The 27,879-nt window shown below is 38.6% G+C and overlaps 1 protein-coding gene across 1 annotated transcript in view; it reads right to left on the reverse strand.

Annotated features, from left to right (window-relative positions):
- Window positions 1-2,174: 2,174 nt before the first annotated feature.
- LOC139391856 (voltage-dependent calcium channel gamma-7 subunit-like) overlaps window positions 2,175-27,879 on the reverse strand; it is a 43,273-nt gene continuing 17,568 nt past the window's right edge. Inside the window, exons 4-6 of the mRNA XM_071139452.1 lie at window positions 9,537-9,677; window positions 6,113-6,258; window positions 2,175-4,846 (exon numbers count right to left, since the gene is read on the reverse strand). Of these exons, the coding sequence (XP_070995553.1) occupies window positions 4,376-4,846; window positions 6,113-6,258; window positions 9,537-9,677 (758 nt within the window). The 3' untranslated portion in view covers window positions 2,175-4,375. The remainder of the gene's footprint in view (window positions 4,847-6,112; window positions 6,259-9,536; window positions 9,678-27,879) is intronic.

Raw genomic sequence — 27,879 nt, forward strand, 5'->3', positions numbered from 1 at the left:
ACATCGGGTGCTGTAGGTGTCCTGGAGGGCAGGTAGTTGGCCCCCGGTGATGTGTTGTGCAGACCGCACCACCCTCTGGAGAGCCCTGTGGTGATACAGCTCGACAGGATGCTCTCAATTGTGCATCTGCAAAAGTTTGTGAGGGTTTTAGGTGACAACCTAAATCTCCACGATAAAGAATACCTGGGCTGTGTCCACTTGCACCTGGTGAGTAGCCTGTGAAGCCTTTCCTGCATGTGTCATGAAGCATTACCTAGCAATCACGGCTAAAAATGTATACCATGTTCAAATGTAGGCTATCACCAACAGTTCATGGTATTGACTATAGTTTGTGCAATGTTTGAAATAAGTTTACTGTGCAATGTGAAGTGATTTATAGCCTGTGGTTTGTCAATAAATGAAGTCAATTGAGAGATAAATTGCTGTTCATCCTGGCGTAAGTCATGTAAAACTTAATTGTGACAATGCATTGAATTCATGATGTTATGCATATTCAAGTCAAAGTGACAGGTAATTCATCTAACAGTCTTTGTAGGCCTTCTCATAGAATTAAAATTATATTTACATAGGCATAAAACATAATGCAAACCTGAAATACCTGTTCACTGCCAGCTTTGATGGTCTGCAATTGTATTTCCAGTATATCCAAAGGTGATTAAGTATAGGTAATGTGTATAATTTCTCCGCTTAAGGCCCCCACAAGATCCGCTCGAGTGTAGCCCATGTACCTGATGCTGTCTGGCCAAAAATAGTATGGCATGTCGCTCGGATTCTTTCTCCAGTGAGATAGTTTCAGCCATGCGAATTGAAGGAAAGTTGGTGGGTGCACAGTTCAAAGTTTGGATGCTGGAATTATTTTGGATGAACGTGTGAAGGTAACCTCCTTTTTTAAGTTTTGTTTGACAATCAGATTAAAACATCAAGACTGGTTGTGTTCATGGAACATTAAAAGGTAACACATTTTTACAGTTAAATGACATCTTTACTAGTCCGCCCCTGCGCGCACACACACACACACACACACACACACACACACACACACACACACACACACACACAAGGAACTGATACATTTCTTATGGCCTTGAATAAGTAGAGCTTTGAATTAACATACAAAAGCAGCGGGCATTACCAAGCTATATAAAATATGTCAGCATGTCAATCTCCAGTCCTGCTATTCATTCTCTACACCAGTGTGCAAACAGGATTTCACCTCAATATAGTTTAGCCATGTTGATCTTTTCAGCTCTAAAAGTTCCTGACATCAGCGGTAGGTTCTTGCAAGTGTGTGTGTGTGTGCGATTGTGTGTGTGTGTGAGATTGTGTGTGCAGTCAAAAACCGGAAAGACATCTGACCACAAACATTAAGCACACACACAGATTTACCCCTAGGATTTATTCAATAGCTATACAACAATGACATGTTGCTCAACAACCCCAGGCATGACATTATTCATGTTCTCAGGTATGAATAATCGCTCAGATTCATTAGTGCATTGCTTAGCAAAAAGAAAATGGCATTATTGTCATTATTACTACTAAATAGTACCATTGATTTTGTTGTAAATATGGGTAACATATTTACACTAATAATAATAGTAAGTAACAACAATAATAATTATCATATAATATTCCTAATAATAATGAATAGCTTTAATCTCTGCTACTGTTGTTAGGCACAGTTCATTTGAATAAACTCAAAGACAGATTCTAAGAGAGCGCCATTACAAAAAGAAGAAAGAAATCGAGAATGATTTGAGAAACGAGGCCTGCAAAGAGAAGAGACATTACATTAATGGGGATTTGAGAAACAAACCAAGACAAATGATCAATAAAGTTCAAAAGGTAGTCATATATGAGGGGATGGAAAGAAAGCGAGAGGAGGAAGAAGTGAAGGCAATAAAAAGAAGCCTAAGGAAATCAATGAACAGTTGGGGGAAAAAAACGTGGAGAAAAAAACTGATTCTTACTTTAGCTACAGAAAACCCCAATCGTCCTCAACTTCAATAACATTCATTGGCTAGTGCAGCCATATGGCTCTCTGAAAGCAAACCTCAATTTAACAGAGTAGTTTAATTAATGAGGAAAAACAACAGAGGATAATACTTCATTGACAAAATACAAAATCGTTTTAGCATTTGATTTAAACAATTCTTATAGCTACCCTTGTCACCGCTTTCTCCCTCTCGCCCTCTCCCTCTTTCTCTCTTTCAATTAATCAACCTCTCACACCAAATAATAATCGGCCTATAATAGGCCTATATTTTATATATAAATATATAGATATTACACTATAGCTTTAATACAACTACACCAATACGCTATTCTACCTGTTATGATTATAGAACAAGCTACAAATATTAGTTATCTTATCACTTTCTCTCCAGCAGGAGCCAGTCCTGTTCTTTGATATTGAATTCATATATTTGACTCTATAGTCTATTATAGGCTGTACATCACTGTCCTGGGTCCCAAACTAAATAATACTACCTTCCATCACATGTGTATGTGCATCTGCTACATAATGAACAATATAAATATTAAAAAACATTTGATCAAGTTATCTGATTGCAGGAAAAGATCTGGAATTCGTGAAAAACAATCACATCTTATTAGGAAAACAATTGGAATGCAATTCAATGTCTAGTGGGATTTGTTCACTATTTGTACTGCGATATTGCAAGACTTTGTTATAAATCTATCCCCAAGTCAGGAATTGCTATCGGTCTTGTTCGCTACAAAAGTGTGCATGTCATGATACAAACGTTCAACCCGGATGCAGAGCTATCAGACTCACAGCAACAGCACTAGAGGGTGGTACAGAGACCCATTGGTCATGTTTTTCTCTCGTTTACATAGATGCTGTCTATGCTCTCACTGACATAGACGCTGTCTTGAAATATATTTCTGTGCTTTATATTTGACCATGTTGAACTCATAGTAACCCCTTTCTTTCTTTCACATCCTCATGTATGGTTTTATAAGTTGTCGTGTTGCATTTACTGACATTATTATTATAATACAAATGTTTATAAACATAGCTAATGATAATGGCCACAATCTTTATTTTGATATTAGTAGTAGAAATAGTAGTAGTAGTAGTAATTGTAGTTATAGCAGGACTGTTGAAGCTGGTGTGTGTGTGTGTGTGTTACATTTACTATAAGTATACCAATACACATAGAATAGAATGTAAACATGTAGTACAGTGGGTAGGCTACATAGGCAGCATGTATTATATAAACCCAGTCACAGTCAGAAGGAGAAAAGTAAACATTTCAAAACAAACACAGCCTTTACGTCATCAATCTACTCCATAGCTAAACGGGAAGCTCTTCTGGTAACTATAAAGAGAAGATACTCTACTGGTAATCAGCCATGTGCTACAGAATATGAACACTCAAGCTAATTAGCAATCAAAGGAAGATCCTAAGCCTCGCGGGATTATGCAAATATGCTCTCATTCTTGGTAGTAAAATATGTTTTTTTTTTTATATATATATTCTCAGTCGTAAATATTTATAAATGATGGAAAGTTATGGATTTTCTTTGTTACCATGACATTTTAGTCAAAAACATAACAACAAAAATTCAAGTGTTTTTATGGATTCCAAAACGGATGCTGAAGCCTGCGACCTGGACATGTATAGTAGAAGAATGCTAACTGCAGAGGAGAATCTGATATGTTACAATATGTACAGTTTGAGTCACAGAACCATCTTGAATGATCTTCAGAAGTCTATGGGAACATTCATCCAACAATGCCTCTCAAATACAAACAATACAATTAATACAATGATAGACCTAATCATACAGTAATACACATCTCATGAAAGACAAACATGGTTCATTTTTCAACATTTGTTTTCCCAGCACTTAAAGAAAAATGTCTATACAGTTTAAGTATAAATCTCTATGCATATACAATGTGTCCTTGATTCTTGTGTGTGTTAGTGCTTGAAATGCATCTAATGTGTATTATTCTGAAACAGCAGCACTCTTTTTTTACATCCCCCCATACCTCTCCTCCCTCTTTTTCTTATTGTGTAAATAATTATCATATCCCCCCCTCTCTCGTTTCCTCCCTCTCTCTGAAAGTTTGCTAAAATGTCTGTCTTCATCTGAGGCACAGCACACATTTTAAATCATCCTCCGCCCACCTCGTTCTCTTTCCCTCGTTCATTCCCTTCTTTCTCTTGATCTCCTAAATCTCCTTCTCTCATCCTCGCTTCCATCTCTCCTCCCACACTCTTCATGCGTGCATCTGTGTGTTTGGGTGTGTGTATGTGCGTGTGTGTTTGCATCTGTCTCTGTGTGTTGCGCGTACAACAGAGCAACCCCCACTCTGTCTACCCCCCTCCCTCATTCCCCCCTTCTAGCATGGCGAGGCACTCATGCGCATGTGTTGGTGGTAGCGGGGAGGGGGCTGGGCAGAGGGGGGCATGGCCATGGGCATGGACTGGGGAGGAGGCCCGCTGGGGTGAGAGGACATGGTGTGGTGGCTGGAGTGGAGGGGGTGGGAGGACATGGTGTGGTGGGGGTAGGAGGAGGAGGACTGCTGGTAGCTGGCGCCCGAGGAGGGGCCAGAGGACGGGGCCTGCTGCTGTTGCTGGGAGCTGCCCTTGGGCGGCGGGGGCGTCTGGTTCAGCTGGATGGAGATGTCACTGGAGACCTCAGACGCGCTGCGGCCCCTCTGCGGAGGAGGCCACGACTCGGGGTGAAGGTACTGGCCGCTGTAGTCGCTGCACTCGGACAGGCGGGGGCGGTAGAGGGACGGGTGGGGCCGGTACATCTCCTCCTCGGCGTAGCGCTTCATGAATAGGTACACTGACATCACCCCGGCGCCCTGGGAGAGAGCAGCGCAAGCACACTATGAGATACAGTGGCTCATATTACTACATGACATGAAACACCTTCACAAAGAAGTGATAAGTGACACATTTGGCCGTCATACATCAGGCACACTATGAACCACAGCAAAAAGAAGCCTAAATAAAAAATATATATATTATATAAAAATGACATACAGTATTGGACTATGAAACACAACAAACACTGGAACATTTAAAGGTCCAATGCAGCCGTTTTTATCTCAATATCAAATCATGTCTGGGTAACGATGAAAAACCTTACTGTGACTGTTTTCAATTAAAGTAGAAATAGTAATAGTAGTAATTGTATAGCACAGTGATTGTTATCAATTAAAATGGTCAAGAAAAAACAGAAATAGCTTTTTAGCAAAGAGACATTTCTCATTCAAGGATTTTCTTAGGACTGTCTGGGAGTGGTCTGAGTTGGGAAGGGAATACTGAAAACTAGCTACTATTGGCAGAGAGGTTTGAAACTGTCTTAATTAATGGTCTATAAACTCCAAAACAGGCAGACCTTTCTAGCAGTCTTTTCAAACAGCTCTTACACTAAAAGTGCATTATAATAATTTTCACAATTTCACAGTATGGAAGAATATATATAAAACACAGGTACATCACGTATTTGACTGCACTGTGCCTTTAATAACAACGCAATACAACAGGATGTAATGTAGCATCCTGAAAGAGCAACACAATGTTTTGAATGAACATAAATACTAAACATTTTTATAACATTACATGCGTGAGTTATTTTCAACTGTGGAATATGTCTCTATGATGCACAACCCTCTGAAGGCATAACAGTGCTCAAACCACTCCTCTGTGTAATAACTCGTTATCAAAAATGCAATGTTGCGCCAAACAGCAGACACAAACATTTACATCCTCATCCACTATTCATCGCTGACATCTTAGTACAACATCCTTGAAACTTGAGCACGTCAACGCCAATGCTAAGCGCTATTCCCCCTCCTCTTCCTCCTGCCACTGCAGAGGGTCTGGAAAAAAAAAAGAAAAGCCCTCCAGCGAACTGTATATTCATGTGACAACAGCAGCGTTTTTAAGCTGCCGCTGTGACAGAGCTGTCGCCCTAAAGTGTGCGCTACTAACATTTATGAATATTGATGCGAGTTGGGGGTGGGGGTCCTAACAGTGAAGCACTAAGCTAGTCGGTTAGCAGTTAGCAGGGGTTCATAGTTAGTGGTTGGGCGCTACGCTGGCAGGTGGACAGGTGTGCTGACCTCTTTGAGGAGGAAGGAGCTGGCAGCGAAGGCGAAGGACCAGCCGTAGTGGTAGTGGAAGAAGTGCTCGGGCTCACGTGGCCGGTTCATCACCTCGTCGTTGATGCTGCTGATGTAGAGGACCAGGCCCACCACCAGGCTCAGCCCTGAGAAGGAGGAGAGGACGGGGTGGAGAGAAAAAGGGAGGGAAAGAGAAAGCATGGAGCGAAAAAAGAGGCAATGAGGGGCATAGAGGCAGAGAAAGACACGAGAAGGAGTAGTGGAAAGATGGAGATGGAATGGAGAGAGGGGTAGAAGAGGGGAGAGAAAGGGGGTGGGGAGTAGCGGCGAGCCAGTGGAGGGGGGAGAGAGGAAGAGGAGAGAGAGAAAGAATGGAGAAGGGGAGAGAGGGAGTGCGCAGTGTTGAGGAGATTATAGCAAACAGTGAGCGAGAGAGAAAGGGTGATGAGGAATCATAAGTGAGAATGAGAGAGAGAAGGGTGGAGGAAAGAGAGCGGAAGGGAGGAGGGGAGGGACAAACGCCAGGGGCGAGAGTGGGTGGGGGAATGGGTCAGAGAGTGTGAACATGAAGGGGATGGTGGGTAGTAGGGAGAGCGAGAGAGAGATTTGGAGACAGCAGGATACACAGTGAGTAAGATGGAGGGAGAGAGGTTGAGATGAAAAGAAAGGTGGAGAGACATAGTATTATTTTATACGAGTACATTTCTGACTGCTTATTGTCTTGGCATCCAAATAGATCCCCTTGACATAGAGGGCAAGACAGACCTGAAAGTGGGACAGTATGTGGCCTACACTCTTAGAAAAAAAGGTGCTATCTAGAACCTAAAAAGAACCCTTTAAAGAACCCTTTTTGGTTCTAGGTAGTATTCCAGGTATTATTTAGATTTAAAGTTTAATAGTAACATGTACAGGGTTGCAGGTGTGATTACAGGGTACAGTGAAAATCTTTTTGTTTTCACAACAATGCAGGTCAAAGTGAAATGTGTGTTTTTTTATGAGAGTGTTATTTTATGAAAACAAGAATCATACATTATAGATAGTAAAACGTGATTATGATACATTGCTACTACTACAAATATGAGCGCCACAGCTGTAGTACACCAGACTAGCTAAATTAGTGCCACTGCTGAAAATAACCGCAGTATCTCAATTGTTTGCTCAGATAGCCTTCCGACAGCCACCATTGTTGCTACATCATTCTGCCTTCACACTGAAAAGAGCTCGCATGGCCAAACATTTGAGCACATTTCCCCTGACGCATTAAAAAACAACAATAAAACAATTGAATAAGAAAATCCACAAGACCACTTCTTGAACCACATTTTCATTATTCATTATTTTGAATAAATTAGCCTTATTATACTTTCTAAATGGAAACCAAATCTCAACCACCGCCTGCATGCCTGCGAATTTGCGATAAACGAGGACAAAATAGAAGCGGAGTGATGGAAGAGAAAGAAAACCCCATTAAACTATGTGTCAGTGGTTTTCCCCAGCCAGCCAGCCTCGGCTTCTGCAGCCTCTGACCCCAAAACATTAACCAGCACAACAGCCCCACTACATAATCAGCCCTGACCAGCACCACAAAAACAACAGCAGGAGATTCAGGCAGCAGGCTCCAGCAGGCAGCAGTAACAGCAGCTGCAGTAGCAGCGACCGAAGCTCCTGGGAACCAGTGACCTGGCTCCCCCTTACTGTCTCAGCAGGGGGATCTGTGGTTAGCTGCTGCTAGCTCCTCGCCTGCTTCCCTCTCAGCAGAAGTCAGCCATTCTGAATGGGTGTGCTAGAAAACACAGAACAGAGAGCTATCCCTCTCTGAAGAAAGGCAGGCTGCACCGGAGCCAGTTTGTGACTTCCATTCTGTTTTTTCAGAATGGTTTGGGTTAGGATGTATGATCCTGATCTTGAATCAGGGTGTGAGAACGTTACATTTTCTATATTTTGTGTTGTGGAATGTTAATGAAATTGAATATATGTTGGCAACCATAACATCTTTTCTAGGGGCAAAGACATTGAGAGCAATGCCACGCTGAGCATCTATAGAGTTGTCCGTTTGTTCAAATGGCCTCAAAGAAACAGAGTGAATAACAACAACAAACTCAATATTTCTCAAGTCGTTTCTTGGGACCCATTATCTGAAGCTGTTGTGGTTTTACAATATTTTAAGTTTTTTTTTCTCAATTCACAGCCCAGAATGTCAAGTTTCAAGTTTTATTAGTCAAACTAAATGCTTACTTGCCTGTTCCTTCTTGCCTATTCAACAACAAGAAGAAATAATAAAATATAAAATATAATAATATGAACATAAAGTAAATGGCTCAGTAGAATAGAATACACATTTTAGCATAAGTACAGTGTATTCGGAAAGTATTCAGACCCCTTGTCTTTTTCCACATTTTGTTACGTTAAAGCCTTATTCTAAAAATGGATTATATAAAAACAATTCCTCATCAATCTACACACAATACCCCATATGACAAAGTGAAAATAGTTTTTTTTAAATGTTGGCAAATTAAAAAAAACAGAAATACCTTATAAGTATTGAGACCCTTTGGTATGAGACTAGAAATTGAGCTCAGGTGCAACCTGTTTCCAGTTCACCTGTGGTAAATTCAATTGATTGGATATGATTTGGAAAGGCACACACCTGTCTCTACAAGCTCCCACAGTTGACAGTGCACGTCAGAGCAAAAACCAAGCCATGAGTTCGAACACTCGAGGCTGTAATCACTGCCAAAGGTGTTTCAACAAAGTACTGAGTAAAGGGTCTGAATATCTCTGTAAATTGATATTTCAGTTGTATATTTTTAATACATTTTCAAAAATGTCTAAAAACCTGTATTTCCTTTGTCATTATAGGGTATTGAATGTAGATTGATGATTTAATCAATTTTAGAACAAGGCTTTAATGTAACAAAATGTGGAAAAAGTCAAAGGGTCTGAATACTTTCTGAATGCACTGTATAATACAGGAAAGCACATTTATAATTCAATATTTACACAAGAAAATACCTTAATTGAGTTAACTACTAGAAAACCATTACTTATTCAATTTGAGCCTGAGTCAGTACAATCGTTCACTGCTGCAGGTCAGTGACATGTAATAAGGACAAGATGGGCACATAACTGCTCTGTCAGCAGCATCTCATGCTAGGCTAGCATCTGTGAGTAAGATCTGCAATACCCCCAAATAGAAACTGATGTAATCTTATAGACAACTGTGGATCAGGATATGCTGTCAGCCAAGCCACTAAACCAACAACCAATCAGGGGGGTTCCAGACCCAAACCACACAGAACCAACTTTACATACCATTGGCAGCTCTCATCCACCAATAAGTATCTTAAATACTGAACATCATTAAAACAACAGCCAATGGGAAACTTAATTTCCTTTCATCATAAAAAAGCATGTGGCTCCGTACCTGAGAGGATGAAGAAGATTCCGGAGATGAAGGCCAGGATGGTGCGCTGTGGCCGGATGTGTCCAATGTTACTGATGACGAAGGCAGTGAAGACGAAGAGCAGCGACACCATGGGGAACGGCGTGGCTGTCCGTACCATCTCTGATGAAAGGATAGAAGGAAACAGGATGAGAGAAAGACAGAAGAAGAGAGAAATATATATTGAGAGGAGGGAGAGTTAAGTAAAACAATTAAATTGAAAAAAATCAAACATAGTCAAAAGATTCAACATTCCTTACATCGTTTTAAACCAAGTTTCAGTGTCCCATTGGGATAATGAAATTTAAGCTGCATTCAGTGGAAAATGCTTTCTGTTATACTCTTCCTATATTTATGAATAATTAAGTTCATAAATAAATGAATGCACTATACATAACACATTGAACAAAAATGAATGGTCTAAACTGGTATACAAGTATGTGAATGATTTGTAGCTGTTATGTTGTAGATGTATTGTTGTAGCTGTTGTGCTGTAGCTGTTATGCTGTAGATATTATGTTGTAGCTATTATGTTGTAGATGTTATGTGTTAGATGTTATGTTGTAGCTGTTATGTTGTAGATGTTATGCTGGAGCTGTTATGATGTAGATGTTATGCTGTAGCTGTCAATATGTAGCTGTCATGCTGTAGCAGTTATGTTGTAGCTGTAATGCTGTAGCTGTTACGTTGTAGCTGTTATGTTGTAGATGTTATGCTGTAGTTGTTATGTTGTAGAAGTTATGCTGTAGCTGTTATGTTGTAGCTGTTATGCTGTAGCTGTTATGGTGTAGCTGTTATGATGTAGCTGTAATGTTGTAGCTGTAATGCTGTAGATGTAATAATGTAGCTGTTATGTTGTAGCTGTTATGCTGTAGTTGTAATGCTTTAGCTGCAATGCTGTAGCTGTAATGCTGTAGCAGTTATGCTGTAGCTGATATGTTGTATCTGTAATGCTGTAGCTGTAATTCTGTAGCTGTTATGTTGTAGCTGTTATGTTGTATCTGTAATGCTGTAGCTGTTATGCTGTAGCTGTTATGTTGTAGCTGTTATGCTGTAGCTGTAATGCTGTAGCTGTTATGCTGTAGCTGTTATGTTGTAGCTGTTATGTTATAGCTGTTATGTTGTAGCTGTTATGGTGTAGATGTAATAATGTAGCTGTTATGTTGTAGCTGTTATGTTGTATCTGTAATGCTGTAGCTGTTATGCTGTAGCTGTTATGTTGTAGCTGTTATGCTGTAGCTGTAATGCTGTAGCTGTTATGCTGTAGCTGTTATGTTGTAGCTGTTATGCTGTAGCTGTTATGTTGTAGCTGTTATGATGTAGCTGTAATGCTGTAGATGTAATAATGTTGCTGCAATGCTGTAGCTGTTATGCTGTAGCTGATATGTTGAGGCTGTAATGCTGTAGCTGTAATTCTGTAGCTGTTATGTTGTATCTGTAATGCTGTAGCTGTTATGCTGGAGCTGTTATGTTGTAGCTGTTATGTTGTTGTTGTAATGCTGTAGCTGTTATGTTGTAGCTGTTATGTTGTTGTTGTAATGCTGTAGCTATAATGCTGTAGCTGTTATGTTGTAGCTGGTATGCTGTAGATGTTATGTTGTAGCTGTTATGTTGTTAGCTGTAATTCTGTAGCTGTTATGTTGTAGCTGTTATGTTGTATATGTAATGCTGTAGCTGTAATGCTGGAGCTGTTATGTTGTAGCTGTTATGTTGTAGCTGTTATGTTGTAGCTGGTATGCTGTAGATGTTATGTTGTAGCTGTTATGTTGTAGCTGTTATGCTGTAGCTGTTATGTTGTTAGCTGTAATTCTGTAGCTGTTATGTTGTAGCTGTTATGTTGTATATGTAATGCTGTAGCTGTAATGCTGGAGCTGTTATGTTGTAGCTGTTATGTTGTTGTTGTAATGCTGTTGTTGTAATGCTGTAGCTGTTATGTTGTAGCTGTTATGTTGTTGTTGTAATGCTGTAGCTATAATGCTGTAGCTGTTATGTTGTAGCTGGTATGCTGTAGATGTTATGTTGTAGCTGTTATGTTGTTAGCTGTAATTCTGTAGCTGTTATGTTGTAGCTGTTATGTTGTATATGTAATGCTGTAGCTGTAATGCTGGAGCTGTTATGTTGTAGCTGTTATGTTGTTGCTGTTATGTTGTTGTTGTAATGCTGTAGCTGTAATGCTGTAGCTGTTATGTTGTAGCTGTTATGTTGTAGCTGGTATGCTGTAGATGTTATGTTGTAGCTGTTATGTTGTAGCTGTTATGCTGTAGATGTTATGTTGTAGCTGTTATGCTGTAGCTGCTATGTTGTAGCTGTTAAGCTGTAGATGTTATGCTGTAGCTGTTATGCTGTAGATGCTATGTTGTAGCTGCTATGCTCTAGATGTTATGTTGTAGCTGTTATGATGTAGCTGTTATGCTGTTGATGTTATGTTGTTGTTGTAATGCTGTAGTTGTTATGTTGTAGCTGTTATGCTGTAGCTGTTATGTTGTAGATGTTATGCTGTAGCTGTTATGTTGTAGCTGTTATGCTGTAGATGTTATGTTGTAGCTGTAATTCTGTACATGTTATGCTGTAGATGTTATGTTGTAGCTGCTATGCTCTACATGTTATGTTGTAGCTATTATGATGTAGCTGTTATGCTGTTGATGTTATGTTGAAGTTCTAATGCTGTAGCTGTTATGCTCTAGATGTTATGTTGTAGCTGTAATGCTGTAGCTGTTATGTTGTAGATGTTATGCTGTAGATGTTATGCTGTAGCTGTAATGCTGTAGCTGTTATGCTGTAGATGTTATGTTGTAGCTGCTATGCTCTAGATGTTATGTTGAAGCTCTAATGCTGTAGCTGTTATGCAGTAAATGCTATGTTGTAGCTCTAATGCTGTAGCTGTTATGCTCTAGAAGTTATGATGTAGATGTTATGCTGTAGGTGTTATGTTGAAGCTCTAATGCTGTAGCTGTTAGGCAGTAAATGCTATGTTGTAGCTGTTATGTTGTATCTGTAATGCTGTAGCTGTTATGCTGTAGCTGATATGTTGAAGCTGTAATGCTGTAGCTGTAATTCTGTAGCTGTTATGTTGTAGCTGTTATGTTGTATCTGTAATGCTGTAGCTGTAATGCTGGAGCTGTTATGTTGTAGCTGTTATGTTGTTGCTGTTATGTTGTTGTTGTAATGCTGTAGCTGTTATGCTCTAGATGTTATGTTGTAGCTGTAATGCTGTAGCTGTTATGTTGTAGCTGTAATGCTGTAGCTGTTATGCTGTAGATGTTATGTTGTAGCTGTTATGCTGTAGCTGCTATGTTGTAGCTGTTATGCTGTAGATGTTATGCTGTAGCTGTTATGCTGTAGATGCTATGTTGTAGCTGCTATGCTCTAGATGTTATGTTGTAGCTGTTGTGATGTAGCTGTTATGCTGTTGATGTTATGTTGTTGTTGTAATGCTGTAGCTGTTATGCTGTTGATGTTATGTTGAAGCTCTAATGCTGTAGCTGTTATGCTCTAGATGTTATGTTGTAGCTGTAATGCTGTAGCTGTTATGTTGTAGATGTTATGCTGTAGATGTTATGCTGTAGCTGTAATGCTGTAGCTGTTATGCTGTAGATATTATGTTGAAGCTGCTATGCTCTATATGTTATGTTGAAGCTCTAATGCTGTAGCTGTTATGCAGTAAATGCTATGTTGTAGCTCTAATGCTGTAGCTGTTATGCTCTAGAAGTTATGCTGTAGGTGTTATGTTGTAGCTGTAATGCTGTCGCTGTTATGTTGTTGCTGTTATGTTGTAGCTGTAATGCTGTAGATGTTATGTTGTAGCTGTTATGCTGTAGCTGTTATGCTGTAGCTGTTATGTTGTAGCTGATATGTTGTAGCTGATACGTTGTAGCTGTTATGTTGTAGCTGTTATGTTGTAGCTGTTATGTTGTATCTGTAATGCTGTAGCTGTTATGCTGTAGCTGATATGTTGAAGCTGTAATGCTGTAGCTGTTATGTTGTAGCTGTTATGTTGTAGCTGTTATGTTGTATCTGTAATGCTGTAGCTGTAATGCTGGAGCTGTTATGTTGTAGCTGTTATGTTGTTGTTGTAATGCTGTAGCTGTAATGCTGTAGCTGTTATGTTGTAGCTGTTATGTTGTAGCTGTTATGTTGTAGCTGTTAAGCTGTAGATGTTATGTTGTAGCTGTTATGCTGTAGCTGCTATGTTGTAGCTGTTATGCTGTAGATGTTATGCTGTAGCTGTTATGCTGTAGATACTATGTTGTAGCTGCTATGCTCTAGATGTTATGTTGTAGCTGTTATGATGTAGCTGTTATGCTGTTGATGTTATGTTGTTGTTGTAATGCTCTACATGTTATGTTGTAGCTATTATGATGTAGCTGTTATGCTGTTGATGTTATGTTGAAGCTCTAATGCTGTAGCTGTTATGCTCTAGATGTTATGTTGTAGCTGTAATGCTGTAGCTGTTATGTTGTAGATGTTATGCTGTAGATGTTATGCTGTAGCTGTAATGCTGTAGCTGTTATGCTGTAGATGTTATGTTGTAGCTGCTATGCTCTAGATGTTATGTTGAAGCTCTAATGCTGTAGCTGTTATGCAGTAAATGCTATGTTGTAGCTCTAATGCTGTAGCTGTTATGCTCTAGAAGTTATGTTGTAGATGTTATGCTGTAGGTGTTATGTTGTAGCTGTAATGCTGTCGCTGTTATGTTGTAGCTGGTATGCTGTAGATGTTATGTTGTAGCTGTTATGTTGTAACTGTTATGCTGTAGATGTTATGTTGTAGCTGTTATGCTGTAGCTGCTATGTTGTAGCTGTTATGCTGTAGCTGTTATGTTGTATCTGTAATGCTGTAGCTGTTATGCTGTAGCTGATATGTTGTAGCTGTTATGTTGTTGCTGTTATGTTGTTGTTGTAATGCTGTAGCTGTAATGCTGTAGCTGTTATGTTGTAGCTGGTATGCTGTAGATGTTATGTTGTAGCTGTTATGTTGTAGATGCTATGTTGTAGCTGCTATGCTCTAGATGTTATGTTGTAGCTGTTGTGATGTAGCTGTTATGCTGTTGATGTTATGTTGTTGTTGTAATGCTGTAGCTGTTATGCTGTTGATGTTATGTTGAAGCTCTAATGCTGTAGCTGTTATGCTCTAGATGTTATGTTGTAGCTGTAATGCTGTAGCTGTTATGTTGTAGCTGTAATGCTGTAGCTGTTATGCTGTAGATGTTATGTTGTAGCTGTTATGCTGTAGCTGCTATGTTGTAGCTGTTATGCTGTAGATGTTATGCTGTAGCTGTTATGCTGTAGATGCTATGTTGTAGCTGCTATGCTCTAGATGTTATGTTGTAGCTGTTGTGATGTAGCTGTTATGCTGTTGATGTTATGTTGTTGTTGTAATGCTGTAGCTGTTATGCTGTTGATGTTATGTTGAAGCTCTAATGCTGTAGCTGTTATGCTCTAGATGTTATGTTGTAGCTATTATGATGTAGCTGTTATGTTGTAGATGTTATGCTGTAGATGTTATGCTGTAGCTGTAATGCTGTAGCTGTTATGCTGTAGATGTTATGTTGAAGCTGATACGTTGTAGCTGTTATGTTGTAGCTGTTATGTTGTAGCTGTTATGTTGTATCTGTAATGCTGTAGCTGTTATGCTGTAGCTGATATGTTGAAGCTGTAATGCTGTAGCTGTTATGTTGTAGCTGTTATGTTGTAGCTGTTATGTTGTATCTGTAATGCTGTAGCTGTAATGCTGGAGCTGTTATGTTGTAGCTGTTATGTTGTTGTTGTAATGCTGTAGCTGTAATGCTGTAGCTGTTATGTTGTAGCTGTTGTGTTGTAGCTGGTATGCTGTAGATGTTATGTTGTAGCTGTTATGTTGTAACTGTTATGCTGTAGATGTTATGTTGTAGCTGTTATGCTGTAGCTGCTATGTTGTAGCTGTTATGCTGTAGCTGTTATGTTGTATCTGTAATGCTGTAGCTGTTATGCTGTAGCTGATATGTTGAAGCTGTAATGCTGTAGCTGTAATTCTGTAGCTGCTATGTTGTAGCTGTTATGTTGTATCTGTAATGCTGTAGCTGGTATGCTGTAGATGTTATGTTGTAGCTGTTATGTTGTAGCTGTTATGCTGTAGATGTTATGTTGTAGCTGTTATGCTGTAGCTGTTATGTTGTATCTGTAATGCTGTAGCTGTAATGCTGGAGCTGTTATGTTGTAGCTGTTATGTTGTTGCTGTTATGTTGTTGTTGTAATGCTGTAGCTGTAATGCTGTAGCTGTTATGTTGTAGCTGGTATGCTGTAGATGTTATGTTGTAGCTGTTATGTTGTAGATGCTATGTTGTAGCTGCTATGCTCTAGATGTTATGTTGTAGCTGTTGTGATGTAGCTGTTATGCTGTTGATGTTATGTTGTTGTTGTAATGCTGTAGCTGTTATGCTGTTGATGTTATGTTGAAGCTCTAATGCTGTAGCTGTTATGCTCTAGATGTTATGTTGTAGCTGTAATGCTGTAGCTGTTATGTTGTAGCTGTAATGCTGTAGCTGTTATGCTGTAGATGTTATGTTGTAGCTGTTATGCTGTAGCTGCTATGTTGTAGCTGTTATGCTGTAGATGTTATGCTGTAGCTGTTATGCTGTAGATGCTATGTTGTAGCTGCTATGCTCTAGATGTTATGTTGTAGCTGTTGTGATGTAGCTGTTATGCTGTTGATGTTATGTTGTTGTTGTAATGCTGTAGCTGTTATGCTGTTGATGTTATGTTGAAGCTCTAATGCTGTAGCTGTTATGCTCTAGATGTTATGTTGTAGCTATTATGATGTAGCTGTTATGTTGTAGATGTTATGCTGTAGATGTTATGCTGTAGCTGTTATGCTGTAGATGTTATGTTGAAGCTGATATGTTGTAGCTGATACGTTGTAGCTGTTATGTTGTAGCTGTTATGTTGTAGCTGTTATGTTGTATCTGTAATGCTGTAGCTGTTATGCTGTAGCTGATATGTTGAAGCTGTAATGCTGTAGCTGTTATGTTGTAGCTGTTATGTTGTAGCTGTTATGTTGTATCTGTAATGCTGTAGCTGTAATGCTGGAGCTGTTATGTTGTAGCTGTTATGTTGTTGTTGTAATGCTGTAGCTGTAATGCTGTAGCTGTTATGTTGTAGCTGTTGTGTTGTAGCTGGTATGCTGTAGATGTTATGTTGTAGCTGTTATGTTGTAACTGTTATGCTGTAGATGTTATGTTGTAGCTGTTATGCTGTAGCTGCTATGTTGTAGCTGTTATGCTGTAGCTGTTATGTTGTATCTGTAATGCTGTAGCTGTTATGCTGTAGCTGATATGTTGAAGCTGTAATGCTGTAGCTGTAATTCTGTAGCTGCTATGTTGTAGCTGTTATGTTGTATCTGTAATGCTGTAGCTGGTATGCTGTAGATGTTATGTTGTAGCTGTTATGTTGTAGCTGTTATGCTGTAGATGTTATGTTGTAGCTGTTATGCTGTAGCTGCTATGTTGTAGCTGTTATGCTGTAGATGTTATGCTGTAGCTGTTATGCTGTAGATGCTATGTTGTAGCTGCTATGCTCTAGATGTTACGTTGTAGCTGTTATGCTGTTGATGTTATGTTGTTGTTGTAATGCTGTAGCTGTTATGCTGTTGATGTTATGTTGAAGCTCTAATGCTGTAGCTGTTATGCTCTAGATGTTATGTTGTAGCTGTAATGCTGTAGCTGTTATGTTGTAGCTGTAATGCTGTAGCTGTTATGCTGTAGATGTTATGTTGTAGCTGTTATGCTGTAGCTGCTATGTTGTAGCTGTTATGCTGTAGATGTTATGCTGTAGCTGTTATGCTGTAGATGCTATGTTGTAGCTGCTATGCTCTAGATGTTATGTTGTAGCTGTTGTGATGTAGCTGTTATGCTGTTGATGTTATGTTGTTGTTGTAATGCTGTAGCTGTTATGCTGTTGATGTTATGTTGAAGCTCTAATGCTGTAGCTGTTATGCTCTAGATGTTATGTTGTAGCTATTATGATGTAGCTGTTATGTTGTAGATGTTATGCTGTAGATGTTATGCTGTAGCTGTAATGCTGTAGCTGTTATGCTGTAGATGTTATGTTGAAGCTGATATGTTGTAGCTGATACGTTGTAGCTGTTATGTTGTAGCTGTTATGTTGTAGCTGTTATGTTGTATCTGTAATGCTGTAGCTGTTATGCTGTAGCTGATATGTTGAAGCTGTAATGCTGTAGCTGTTATGTTGTAGCTGTTATGTTGTAGCTGTTATGTTGTATCTGTAATGCTGTAGCTGTAATGCTGGAGCTGTTATGTTGTAGCTGTTATGTTGTTGTTGTAATGCTGTAGCTGTAATGCTGTAGCTGTTATGTTGTAGCTGTTATGTTGTAGCTGTTATGTTGTAGCTGTTAAGCTGTAGATGTTATGTTGTAGCTGTTATGCTGTAGCTGCTATGTTGTAGCTGTTATGCTGTAGATGTTATGCTGTAGCTGTTATGCTGTAGATGCTATGTTGTAGCTGCTATGCTCTAGATGTTATGTTGTAGCTGTTATGATGTAGCTGTTATGCTGTTGATGTTATGTTGTTGTTGTAATGCTCTACATGTTATGTTGTAGCTATTATGATGTAGCTGTTATGCTGTTGATGTTATGTTGAAGCTCTAATGCTGTAGCTGTTATGCAGTAAATGCTATGTTGTAGCTCTAATGCTGTAGCTGTTATGCTCTAGAAGTTATGTTGTAGATGTTATGCTGTAGGTGTTATGTTGTAGCTGTAATGCTGTCGCTGTTATGTTGTAGCTGGTATGCTGTAGATGTTATGTTGTAGCTGTTATGTTGTAACTGTTATGCTGTAGATGTTATGTTGTAGCTGTTATGCTGTAGCTGCTATGTTGTAGCTGTTATGCTGTAGCTGTTATGCTGTAGATGCTATGTTGTAGCTGCTATGCTCTAGATGTTATGTTGTAGCTGTTGTGATGTAGCTGTTATGCTGTTGATGTTATGTTGTTGTTGTAATGCTGTAGCTGTTATGCTGTTGATGTTATGTTGAAGCTCTAATGCTGTAGCTGTTATGCTCTAGATGTTATGTTGTAGCTGTAATGCTGTAGCTGTTATGTTGTAGATGTTATGCTGTAGATGTTATGCTGTAGCTGTAATGCTGTAGCTGTTATGCTGTAGCTGTTATGTTGTAGCTGTTGTGTTGTAGCTGGTATGCTGTAGATGTTATGTTGTAGCTGTTATGTTGTAACTGTTATGCTGTAGATGTTATATTGTAGCTGTTATGCTGTAGCTGCTATGTTGTAGCTGTTATGCTGTAGCTGTTATGTTGTATCTGTAATGCTGTAGCTGTTATGCTGTAGCTGATATGTTGAAGCTGTAATGCTGTAGCTAATGCTGTAATGCTGTAGATGTTGTGTTGTAGCTGCTATGCTCTAGATGTTATGTTGTAGCTTTTATGATGTAGCTGTTATGCTGTTGATGTTATGTTGAAGCTCTAATGCTATATCTGTTATGCTGTAGATGCTATGTTGTACCTCTAATGCTGTAGCTGTTATGCTCTAGATGTTATGTTCTAGATGTTATGCTGTAGCTGTTATGTTGTAGCTGTTGTGTTGTAGCTGGAATGCTGTAGCTGTCATGTTGTAGCTGTTATGCTGTATCTGTTATGCTGTATCTGTTATGTTGTATCTGATATGTTGAATTTGTAATGCTGTAGCTGTAATGTTGTAGCTGTTATGTTGTATCTGTAATGCTGTAGCTGTTATGTTGTAGCTGGTATGCTGTAGCTATTATGTTGTAGATGTTATGCTGTAGATGTTATGTTGTAGCTGTTGTAGCTGTTATGCTGTAGCTGTTATGTTGTAACTGGTATGCTGTAGCTGTTATGTTATAGATGTTATGTTGTAGCTGTTATGCTGTAGCTGTTATACTGTATATGTACTGTTGTAGCTGTTATGCTGTAGCTGTTATGCTGTAGCTGTGATGTTGTAGCTGTTATGTTGTAGCTGTTATGCTGTTGATGTTATGTTGTTGTTGTAATGCTCTACATGTTATGTTGTAGCTATTATGATGTAGCTGTTATGCTGTTGATGTTATGTTGAAGCTCTAATGCTGTAGCTGTTATGCTCTAGATGTTATGTTGTAGCTGTAATGCTGTAGCTGTTATGTTGTAGATGTTATGCTGTAGATGTTATGCGGTAGCTGTAATGCTGTAGCTGTTATGCTGTAGATGTTATGTTGTAGCTGCTATGCTCTAGATGTTATGTTGAAGCTCTAATGCTGTAGCTGTTATGCAGTAAATGCTATGTTGTATCTCTAATGCTGTAGCTGTTATGCTCTAGAAGTTTTGTTGTAGATGTTATGCTGTAGGTGTTATGTTGTAGCTGTAATTCTGTCGCTGTTATGTTGTAGCTGTTATGTTGTAGCTGTAATGCTGTAGATGTTATGTTGTAGCTGTTATGCTGTAGCTGTTATGCTGTAGCTGTTATGTTGTAGCTGATATGTTGTAGCTGATACGTTGTAGCTGTTATGTTGTAGCTGTTATGTTGTAGCTGTTATGTTGTATCTGTAATGCTGTAGCTGATATCCTGTAGCTGATATGTTGAAGCTGTAATGCTGTAGCTGTAATTCTGTAGCTGTTATGTTGTAGCTGTTATGTTGTATCTGTAATGCTGTAGCTGTAATGCTGGAGCTGTTATGTTGTAGCTGTTATGTTGTTGCTGCTATGTTGTTGTTGTAATAATGTAGCTGTAATGCTGTAGCTGTTATGTTGTAGCTGTTATGTTGTAGCTGGGATGCAGTAGCTGGGATGCAGTAGCTGTTATGTTGTAGATGTTATGCTGTAGATGTTATGTTGTAGCTGTTATGCTGTAGCTGCTATGTTGTAGCTGTTATGTTGTAGATGTTATGCTGTAGCTGTTATGCTGTACCTGTTATGTTGTAGCTGTTATGTTGTAGCTGCTATGCTCTACATTAAATGTTGTAGCTGTTATGATGTAGATGTTATGTTGTAGCTGTTATGCTCTAGCTGTTATGATGTAGCTGTTATGCTGTTGATGTTATGTTGAAGCTGTAATGCTGTAGCTGTTATGTTGTAGCTGTTATGTTGTAGCTGTTATGTTGTATCTGTAATGCTGTAGCTGTAATGCTGGAGCTGTTATGTTGTAGCTGTTATGTTGTTGTTGTAATGCTGTAGCTGTAATGCTGTAGCTGTTATGTTGTAGCTGTTATGTTGTAGCTGTTATGTTGTAGCTGTTAAGCTGTAGATGTTATGTTGTAGCTGTTATGCTGTAGCTGCTATGTTGTAGCTGTTATGCTGTAGATGTTATGCTGTAGCTGTTATGCTGTAGATGCTATGTTGTAGCTGCTATGCTCTAGATGTTATGTTGTAGCTGTTATGATGTAGCTGTTATGCTGTTGATGTTATGTTGTTGTTGTAATGCTCTACATGTTATGTTGTAGCTATTATGATGTAGCTGTTATGCTGTTGATGTTATGTTGAAGCTCTAATGCTGTAGCTGTTATGCAGTAAATGCTATGTTGTAGCTCTAATGCTGTAGCTGTTATGCTCTAGAAGTTATGTTGTAGATGTTATGCTGTAGGTGTTATGTTGTAGCTGTAATGCTGTCGCTGTTATGTTGTAGCTGGTATGCTGTAGATGTTATGTTGTAGCTGTTATGTTGTAACTGTTATGCTGTAGATGTTATGTTGTAGCTGTTATGCTGTAGCTGCTATGTTGTAGCTGTTATGCTGTAGCTGTTATGCTGTAGATGCTATGTTGTAGCTGCTATGCTCTAGATGTTATGCTGTAGCTGTTATGCTGTTGATGTTATGTTGTTGTTGTAATGCTGTAGCTGTTATGCTGTTGATGTTATGTTGAAGCTCTAATGCTGTAGCTGTTATGCTCTAGATGTTATGTTGTAGCTGTAATGCTGTAGCTGTTATGTTGTAGATGTTATGCTGTAGATGTTATGCTGTAGCTGTAATGCTGTAGCTGTTATGCTGTAGATGTTATGTTGTAGCTGCTATGCTCTAGATGTTATGTTGAAGCTCTAATGCTGTAGCTGTTATGCAGTAAATGCTATGTTGTAGCTCTAATGCTGTAGCTGTTATGCTCTAGAAGTTATGTTGTAGATGTTATGCTGTAGGTGTTATGTTGTAGCTGTAATGCTGTCGCTGTTATGTTGTAGCTGTAATGCTGTAGATGTTATGTTGTAGCTGTTATGCTGTAGCTGTTATGCTGTAGCTGTTATGTTGTAGCTGATATGTTGTAGCTGATACGTTGTAGCTGTTATGTTGTAGCTGTTATGTTGTATCTGTAATGCTGTAGCTGTTATGCTGTAGCTGATATGTTGAAGCTGTAATGCTGTAGCTGTTATGTTGTAGCTGTTATGTTGTAGCTGTTATGTTGTATCTGTAATGCTGTAGCTGTAATGCTGGAGCTGTTATGTTGTAGCTGGTATGTTGTTGTTGTAATGCTGTAGCTGTAATGCTGTAGCTGTTATGTTGTAGCTGCTATGTTGTAGATGTTATGCTGTAGCTGTTATGCTGTATATGCTATGTTGTAGCTGCTATGCTCTAGATGTTATGTTGTAGCTGTTATGATGTAGCTGTTATGCTGTTGATGTTATGTTGTTGTTGTAATGCTGTAGTTGTTATGTTGAAGCTCTAATGCTGTAGCTGTTATGCTCTAGATGTTATGTTGTAGCTGTAATGCTGTAGCTGTTATGTTGTAGATGTTATGCTGTAGATGTTATGCTGTAGCTGTAATGCTGTAGCTGTTATGCTGTAGATGTTATGTTGTAGCTGCTATGCTCTAGATGTTATGTTGAAGCTCTAATGCTGTAGCTGTTATGCAGTAAATGCTATGTTGTAGCTCTAATGCTGTAGCTGTTATGCTCTAGAAGTTATGTTGTAGATGTTATGCTGTAGGTGTTATGTTGTAGCTGTAATGCTGTCGCTGTTATGTTGTAGCTGTAATGCTGTAGATGTTATGTTGTAGCTGTTATGCTGTAGCTGTTATGCTGTAGCTGTTATGTTGTAGCTGATATGTTGTAGCTGATACGTTGTAGCTGTTATGTTGTAGCTGTTATGTTGTATCTGTAATGCTGTAGCTGTTATGCTGTAGCTGATATGTTGAAGCTGTAATGCTGTAGCTGTTATGTTGTAGCTGTTATGTTGTAGCTGTTATGTTGTATCTGTAATGCTGTAGCTGTAATGCTGGAGCTGTTATGTTGTAGCTGGTATGTTGTTGTTGTAATGCTGTAGCTGTAATGCTGTAGCTGTTATGTTGTAGCTGTTATGTTGTAGCTGTTATGTTGTAGCTGTTATGCTGTAGATGTTATGTTGTAGCTGTTATGCTGTAGCTGCTATGTTGTAGATGTTATGCTGTAGCTGTTATGCTGTATATGCTATGTTGTAGCTGCTATGCTCTAGATGTTATGTTGTAGCTGTTATGATGTAGCTGTTATGCTGTTGATGTTATGTTGTTGTTGTAATGCTGTAGTTGTTATGTTGTAGCTGTTATGCTGTAGCTGTTATGTTGTAGATGTTATGCTGTAGCTGTTATGTTGTAGCTGTTATGCTGTAGATGTTATGTTGTAGCTGTAATTCTGTAGATGTTATGCTGTAGATGTTATGCTGTAGATGTAATGCTGTAGCTGTTATGCTGTAGATGTTATGTTGTAGCTGCTATGCTCTAGATGTTATGTTGAAGCTCTAATGCTGTAGCTGTTATGCAGTAAATGCTATGTTGTAGCTCTAATGCTGTAGATGTTATGTTGTATCTGTAATGTTGTAGCTGTAATGCTGTAGCTGTAATGTTGTAGCTGATATGTTGTAGCTGATACATTGTATTTGTTATGTTGTAGCTGTTATGTTGTAGCTGTTATGTTGTATCTGTAATGCTGTAGCTGTTATCCTGTAGCTGATATGTTGAAGCTGTAATTCTGTAGCTGTTATGTTGTAGCTGTTATGTTGTATCTGTAATGCTGTAGCTGTAATGCTGGAGCTGTTATGTTGTAGCTGTTATGTTGTTGCTGCTATGTTGTTGTTGTAATGCTGTAGCTGTTATGTTGTAGCTGTTATGTTGTAGCTGGGATGCAGTAGCTGTTATGTTGTAGATGTTATGCTGTATATGTTATGTTGTAGCTGTTATGCTGTAGCTGCTATGTTGTAGCTGTTATGTTGTAGATGTTATGCTGTAGCTGTTATGCTGTACCTGTTATGTTGTAGCTGTTATGTTGTAGCTGCTATGCTCTACATTTAATGTTGTAGCTGTTATGATGTAGATGTTGTGTTGTTGCTGTTATGCTGTAGATGTTATGTTGTAGCTGTTATGCTGTAGCTGCTATGTTGTAGCTGTTATGTTGTAGATGTTATGCTGTAGCTGTTATGCTGTACCTGTTATGTTGTAGCTGTTATGTTGTAGCTGCTATGCTCTACATTAAATGTTGTAGCTGTTATGTTGTAGCTGTTATGTTGTAGCTGGGATGCAGTAGCTGTTATGTTGTAGATGTTATGCTGTAGATGTTATGTTGTAGCTGTTATGCTGTAGCTGCTATGTTGTAGCTGTTATGTTGTAGATGTTATGCTGTAGCTGTTATGCTGTACCTGTTATGTTGTAGCTGTTATGTTGTAGCTGCTATGCTCTACATTAAATGTTGTAGCTGTTATGATGTAGATGTTATGTTGTAGCTGTTATGCTCTAGGTGTTATGTTGTAGCTGTTATGATGTAGCTGTTATGCTGTTGATGTTATGTTGAAGCTCTAATTCTGTAGCTGTTATGCAGTATATGCTATGTTGTAGCTCTAATGCTGTAGATGTTATGTTGTATCTGTAATGTTGTAGCTGTAATGCTGTAGCTGTAATGTTGTAGCTGTTACGTTGTTAATGTAATGCTGTAGCTGTTATGCTGTAGCTTATATGTTGAAGCTGTAATGCTGTAGCTGCTATGTTGTAGCTGTTATGTTGTATCTGTAATGCTGTAGCTGTTATGCTGGAGCTATTATGTTGTAGCTGTTATGTTGTAGCTGTTATGTTGTTGTTGTAATGCTTTAGCTATAATGCTGTAGCTGTTATGTTGTAGATGTTATGCTGTAGCTGGTATGCTGTAGATGTTATGTTGTAGCTGTTATGCTGTAGCTGTTATGTTGTAGATGTTATGCTGTAGCTGGTATGCTGTAGATGTTATGTTGTAGCTGTAATGTTGTAGCTGTTATGCTGTAGATGTTGTGTTGTAGCTGCTATGCTCTAGATGTTATGTTGTAGCTGTTATGCTGTTGATGTTATGTTGAAGCTCTAATGCTATATCTGTTATGCTGTAGATGCTATGTTGTAGCTCTAATGCTGTAGCTGTTATGCTCTAGATGTTATGTTCTAGATGTTATGCTGTAGCTGTTATGTTGTAGCTGTTGTGTTGTAGCTGGAATGCTGTAGCTGTCATGTTGTAGCTGTTATGCTGTATCTGTTATGCTGTATCTGTTATGTTGTATCTGATATGTTGAATTTGTAATGCTGTAGCTGTAATGTTGTAGCTGTTATGTTGTATCTGTAATGCTGTAGCTGTTATGTTGTAGCTGGTATGCTGTAGCTATTATGTTGTAGATGTTATGCTGTAGATGTTATGTTGTAGCTGTTGTAGCTGTTATGCTGTAGCTGTTATGTTGTAACTGGTATGCTGTAGCTGTTATGTTATAGATGTTATGTTGTAGCTGTTATGCTGTAGCTGTTATACTGTAGATGTACTGTTGTAGCTGTTATGCTGTAGCTGTTATGCTGTAGCTGTGATGTTGTAGCTGTTATGTTGTAGCTGTTATGCTGTTGATGTTATGTTGTTGTTGTAATGCTCTACATGTTATGTTGTAGCTATTATGATGTAGCTGTTATGCTGTTGATGTTATGTTGAAGCTCTAATGCTGTAGCTGTTATGCTCTAGATGTTATGTTGTAGCTGTAATGCTGTAGCTGTTATGTTGTAGATGTTATGCTGTAGATGTTATGCGGTAGCTGTAATGCTGTAGCTGTTATGCTGTAGATGTTATGTTGTAGCTGCTATGCTCTAGATGTTATGTTGAAGCTCTAATGCTGTAGCTGTTATGCAGTAAATGCTATGTTGTATCTCTAATGCTGTAGCTGTTATGCTCTAGAAGTTTTGTTGTAGATGTTATGCTGTAGGTGTTATGTTGTAGCTGTAATTCTGTCGCTGTTATGTTGTAGCTGTTATGTTGTAGCTGTAATGCTGTAGATGTTATGTTGTAGCTGTTATGCTGTAGCTGTTATGCTGTAGCTGTTATGTTGTAGCTGATATGTTGTAGCTGATACGTTGTAGCTGTTATGTTGTAGCTGTTATGTTGTATCTGTAATGCTGTAGCTGATATCCTGTAGCTGATATGTTGACGCTGTAATGCTGTAGCTGTAATTCTGTAGCTGTTATGTTGTAGCTGTTATGTTGTATCTGTAATGCTGTAGCTGTAATGCTGGAGCTGTTATGTTGTAGCTGTTATGTTGTTGCTGCTATGTTGTTGTTGTAATAATGTAGCTGTAATGCTGTAGCTGTTATGTTGTAGCTGTTATGTTGTAGCTGGGATGCAGTAGCTGTTATGTTGTAGATGTTATGCTGTAGATGTTATGTTGTAGCTGTTATGCTGTAGCTGCTATGTTGTAGCTGTTATGTTGTAGATGTTATGCTGTAGCTGTTATGCTGTACCTGTTATGTTGTAGCTGTTATGTTGTAGCTGCTATGCTCTACATTAAATGTTGTAGCTGTTATGATGTAGATGTTATGTTGTAGCTGTTATGATCTAGGTGTTATGTTTTAGCTGTTATGATGTAGCTGTTATGCTGTTGATGTTATGTTGAAGCTCTAATTCTGTAGCTGTTATGCAGTTTATGCTATGTTGTAGCTCTAATGCTGTAGATGTTATGTTGTATCTGTAATGTTGTAGCTGTAATGATGTAGCTGTAATGTTGTAGCTGTTATGTTGTTAATGTAATGCTGTAGCTGTTATGCTGTAGCTTATATGTTGAAGCTGTAATGATGTAGCTGCTATGTTGTAGCTGTTATGTTGTATCTGTAATGCTGTAGCTGTTATGCTGGAGCTATTATGTTGTAGCTGTTATGTTGTAGCTGTTATGTTGTTGCTGTTATGTTGTTGTTGTAATGCTTTAGCTATAATGCTGTAGCTGTTATGTTGTAGATGTTATGCTGTAGCTGGTATGCTGTAGATGTTATGTTGTAGCTGTTATGCTGTAGCTGTTATGTTGTAGATGTTATGCTGTAGCTGGTATGCTGTAGATGTTATGTTGTAGCTGTAATGTTGTAGCTGTTATGCTGTAGATGTTGTGTTGTAGCTGCTATGCTCTAGATGTTATGTTGTAGCTTTTATGATGTAGCTGTTATGCTGTTGATGTTATGTTGAAGCTCTAATGCTATATCTGTTATGCTGTAGATGCTATGTTGTAGCTCTAATGCTGTAGCTGTTATGCTCTAGATGTTATGTTCTAGATGTTATGCTGTAGCTGTTATGTTGTAGCTGTTGTGTTGTAGCTGTAATGCTGTAGCTGTCATGTTGTAGCTGTTATGCTGTATCTGTTATGCTGTATCTGTTATGTTGTATCTGATATGTTGAATTTGTAATGCTGTAGCTGTAATGTTGTAGCTGTTATGTTGTATCTGTAATGCTGTAGCTGTTATGTTGTAGCTGGTATGCTGTAGCTATTATGTTGTAGATGTTATGCTGTAGATGTTATGTTGTAGCTGTTGTAGCTGTTATGCTGTAACTGGTATGCTGTAGATGTTATGTTATAGATGTTATGTTGTAGCTGTTATGCTGTAGCTGTTATGCTGTTGATGTTATGTTGAAGCTCTAATGCTGTAGCTGTTATGCTCTAGATGTTATGTTGTAGCTGTAATGCTGTAGCTGTTATGTTGTAGATGTTATGCTGTAGATGTTATGCTGTAGCTGTAATGCTGTAGCTGTTATGCTGTAGATGTTATGTTGTAGCTGCTATGCTCTAGATGTTATGTTGAAGCTCTAATGCTGTAGCTGTTATGCAGTAAATGCTATGTTGTAGCTCTAATGCTGTAGATGTTATGTTGTATCTGTAATGTTGTAGCTGTAATGCTGTAGCTGTAATGTTGTAGCTGATATGTTGTAGCTGATACATTGTATTTGTTATGTTGTAGCTGTTATGTTGTAGCTGTTATGTTGTATTTGTAATGCTGTAGCTGTTATCCTGTAGCTGATATGTTGAAACTGTAATGCTGTAGCTGTAATTCTGTAGCTGTTATGTTGTAGCTGTTATGTTGTATCTGTAATGCTGTAGCTGTAATGCTGGAGCTGTTATGTTGT

The sequence above is a fragment of the Oncorhynchus clarkii genome, chromosome 32 (genome assembly GCF_045791955.1).
Source record: "Oncorhynchus clarkii lewisi isolate Uvic-CL-2024 chromosome 32, UVic_Ocla_1.0, whole genome shotgun sequence".
Classification (NCBI taxonomy): domain Eukaryota; kingdom Metazoa; phylum Chordata; class Actinopteri; order Salmoniformes; family Salmonidae; genus Oncorhynchus; species Oncorhynchus clarkii.